This window comes from Microdochium trichocladiopsis (assembly GCF_020744255.1).
Source record: "Microdochium trichocladiopsis strain MPI-CAGE-CH-0230 chromosome Unknown B0I36scaffold_2, whole genome shotgun sequence".
NCBI lineage: Eukaryota > Fungi > Ascomycota > Sordariomycetes > Xylariales > Microdochiaceae > Microdochium > Microdochium trichocladiopsis.
In genome coordinates, this window is record NW_025763545.1 from 4,628,161 (window position 1) to 4,631,445 (window position 3,285).

General features: G+C 55.4%; 1 protein-coding gene across 1 annotated transcript; it reads left to right on the plus strand.

Annotated features, from left to right (window-relative positions):
* Positions 1-1,950: 1,950 nt before the first annotated feature.
* B0I36DRAFT_316377 (uncharacterized protein) lies at positions 1,951-3,061 on the plus strand. Its single transcript, XM_046153023.1, has one exon. The coding sequence runs from the start codon at positions 2,227-2,229 to the stop codon at positions 2,869-2,871; it is 645 nt and encodes a 214-aa protein (XP_046017594.1). The 5' UTR covers positions 1,951-2,226; the 3' UTR covers positions 2,872-3,061.
* Positions 3,062-3,285: the final 224 nt, after the last annotated feature.

Consider the following 3,285-nt stretch of genomic DNA (forward strand, 5'->3'; position numbering starts at 1 on the left):
CCTAAAAGGGACAAAGTGGGCCACTTTGGACCAACCTTGAAAGTACAAAGGGAGGGCGGGAGCCCTCCTCGAAGAATGAACTGGCAGGACATTTCTTCCTTCTACTTTGCAGGAGCAAGCAATAGCAGAGCGACAGTCGGGACGGAACAACGAGACGGAGGAGTTGTCCTTTGGATTTTCTTTTCCCTTTGTTCTTGTGGCCAAGAACCAAGCCTACTGATGCACTGCGTGCATCGGCGACACGAACGACAGTGAGCGATTAGGAGGAGCGGAGGCAGCACGGGGACTGGTGGTCCCCTCAGATAGCCGCTGCGCGGCGTCGGAACACGAGCAAGGCTTGGTTGTGTACGAAGGCAGAGAGGAGGAGCGCTTGTGGCGCTTTGTTTTCTTACAGTAGCGTCCTGGTGGACGTGAGAGAGGAACGGTTGTGACTGGTCTTCCCTGACCGGGGGTCGAGCAGAATGGAGTGTGCTGAGGATCAATACTTGGTAGGATGGAGTCAGACCTCGGAGCAGTGGTTGGATCAGGTGTCCTCGCAGGACCCGGATCTTCGCTTGACTGTTGCGCTAGAGCTGGAGGCGATGTTAGATGGAGTGATGACTCGGTGTGGTCGCGGGACTTTGTCCGAGTTGCAGGGTGCGGAGCGACTGTTGTCTACTTCCCTTCTGCGCTGGGCGCGGGACCGTGGGCTGACCATGGAGAGTCGGCCGTTGCCTTCCACGGAGGGGGAGAGGAGCCCTGTGGTGTCGGGGCTTGTTCCGTATTTCGCGGGGCTTGTGCTTGCCATGGCGTCTGCTGCAGCGCGGCGCGGTGATGCGTGTGTGTCTTTCGATGTGCCGGTGGTGCGTGAGCTGCGCTCTCATAGGATCTGTTCTATGTGCTGGAGGCATTCTTCCCAGGATCCTGTGGGCCGATTGGAAGATCTGCATCATTTCGTTGATGCGCATTGCACGCGTGAGCAGTGGTACTTGGTTAGTATGGCTTACGTTCTGGTTAGTGTACAGGCCGCTGCGGGCCGTCTTTGTTCTCCCCGCTTGGCTGCTCGGAGAGCTACCCTTTCTTTTAACATTCAGTTGTGCATCGTCCCGCCGGAGCTGGACTAGTACGTGGCGATGAGCTGGCGTAGAGACGGAGTCGACGGTGGTTTTCTTTTGTGGTCAAGGTGGAATTAGGGACCATGCGATGCGTAGTGCAGCAGCAGGCTTGAGACAGGATGAGATGGATGTATCATAAGTAGTGGAAGCTGCGTGCATGAATAAGAGGAACGATAGAAATTGAACAGCGTGACTGATTGAATGAAATGAGATGAAGTGTGGTGCACTAACCACCAAGAAGGATCGTGAGATCTGCAGAACACTGTGTGTGCATGCCCTCAAAAGATGCATGTCCTAAAACATGCTTTTAGTCTGGTACCGAATGCTGTCAGAAAGAGGTACTTCTTTTCCGGAACCGCGGGGTACGGGGCGGCAGCCCTGTGCCACTAGCTGCGCAGCAGCCGTGGCGAATAACTCGAAGAGACATGAAGAATGAATGCTGTTACTACTAGTAGAACATATGGCTATAACAACAACAACGCTGGAAGCTGGGAGCGTGGCTGACGCCGAAGGTGGCATGGCGCGTGACCAACAGACGGACGAGGCGACGGCGAGCCAAGGGGTCGTCGTCAACGAAGTTCGTTGACCAAAGTGGATACGACAGGGAATATTTCGCGATTTGAGCGAATCAGAACGCCCATCTAGCGAGCATTTGGTGCGAGCTCTGTATGATTCACTTGTAAGATGGGCGTTGACCGTTGACAGAGTGGGTCCTTGGACCCCGACTGGCTGACCTATGAGGATGTGGCCTGCTGGCCACAATCCGTTACCCTTTTAGGGTTGCAGTGGGCACACTGCACCCGACTTTGAAACTACAAGAGAAGGGGCTGGTGCCCCTTCGAAGAATGGGAGGGTCGAGCAGTTCTTTCCTTCTTTTCCTTCATTCCTGGAGGAAAACAGTGGACACGGCAGGAGGGACGCAACAACAGGAGGATCGTTGTTCTTTACTTTTCTTCTTTTCTCCCTCAGGAGAGCAGTGCCTTGGGCACGGACGAACAGGTGAGTAGGAGGGACGAGAGGACAGACGGAAGCCTGGGGGCTTCCTATTTTTTTCTTCTTATGTTCTTGTGGCCAAGAACCAAGCCTACTGATGCACTGCGTGCATCGGCGACACGAACGACAGTGAGACGAGATGGCCACGACGGGTACGGAGGGGCAGCAGGCCACGGGGGTGGCGCGCCTGGTGAGGCTTCGACCTCTTCTTCCTCTTCACATGAGGAGGGTTGTACGTCCGGGGACTGTGCGACCGAGCGGGAGTGTACTGCAGAGCAAGATTATGGCTATTTTCGACAAACATCGAGCGGAGCTCTCTACGGAGTGGGCAGCGATGGGCACAGAGATGTCAGAAGCCCTGGAGGCTTGGTGCCGGGATTGTTGTGTGGCAGTTACTGTCGAGGAGATCCGAGCCGAGGAGATGGCAGGCGATGGGAGCCTGACCCCGGTGCAGGTGTTCCACTGGGGAGTGCAGTGTTCCGGGCCGGTAAACGAGGAGCTGCGGAGTGCATGCTGGAGGCGTATCAGGGATGCGACGAGGAGTGTGGATGAGTACATGATGAGTCTTGGTAGCCATTGCTCGGCGAGCAGGAATCTCGGATGGTGTTCCTGTCCGAAGCTGAAGTTATTCCAGTGGCGAGGGACGGCCAAGGACCTGGGTGTCTTTCAGCTGGCATACGTGCTGATGCAGCTTACCAAGCTGGGTAGTCTCTATGGGGGAGACTGTAGTATGGTATCCAACACAGTGGAACGTGCCTTCCTTGTAGACCAGGCTGCGGGGTAGCAGGCAGTGGGTGCGCCTGGCGACGCGAGGTGCTACGGGAGAGAGCTGATCTCTCTTCTTTCTTTCCCTGGTGGTGCACGAACCACCACAGAACATCGCGAGATGACTCCAACACTAGTGCAGTGGGGCCTCACTTCCCCCACCCAGCAGGTGCGAAGATGCACCGACTACAGACAGAGACAGAACCATGAATGAAATGAATAGAATGAACTGGTAGAACAAACCACGAAATGAAATGAGTGATGTACGTAAAACAGAGTGATGAGAGTATCTTTTCTAGAGGCCCTGGGTCGCGCTGGGGCGCTCCCTTTTTTCTAACCCTAAGCTCCTACCCCCTTCGACGGCACCAACAAGTGTGCCTCGCTTCTCCCGGGACCATGCGTGCTGTGTAAGCATGCTTTTACCCTACGATTA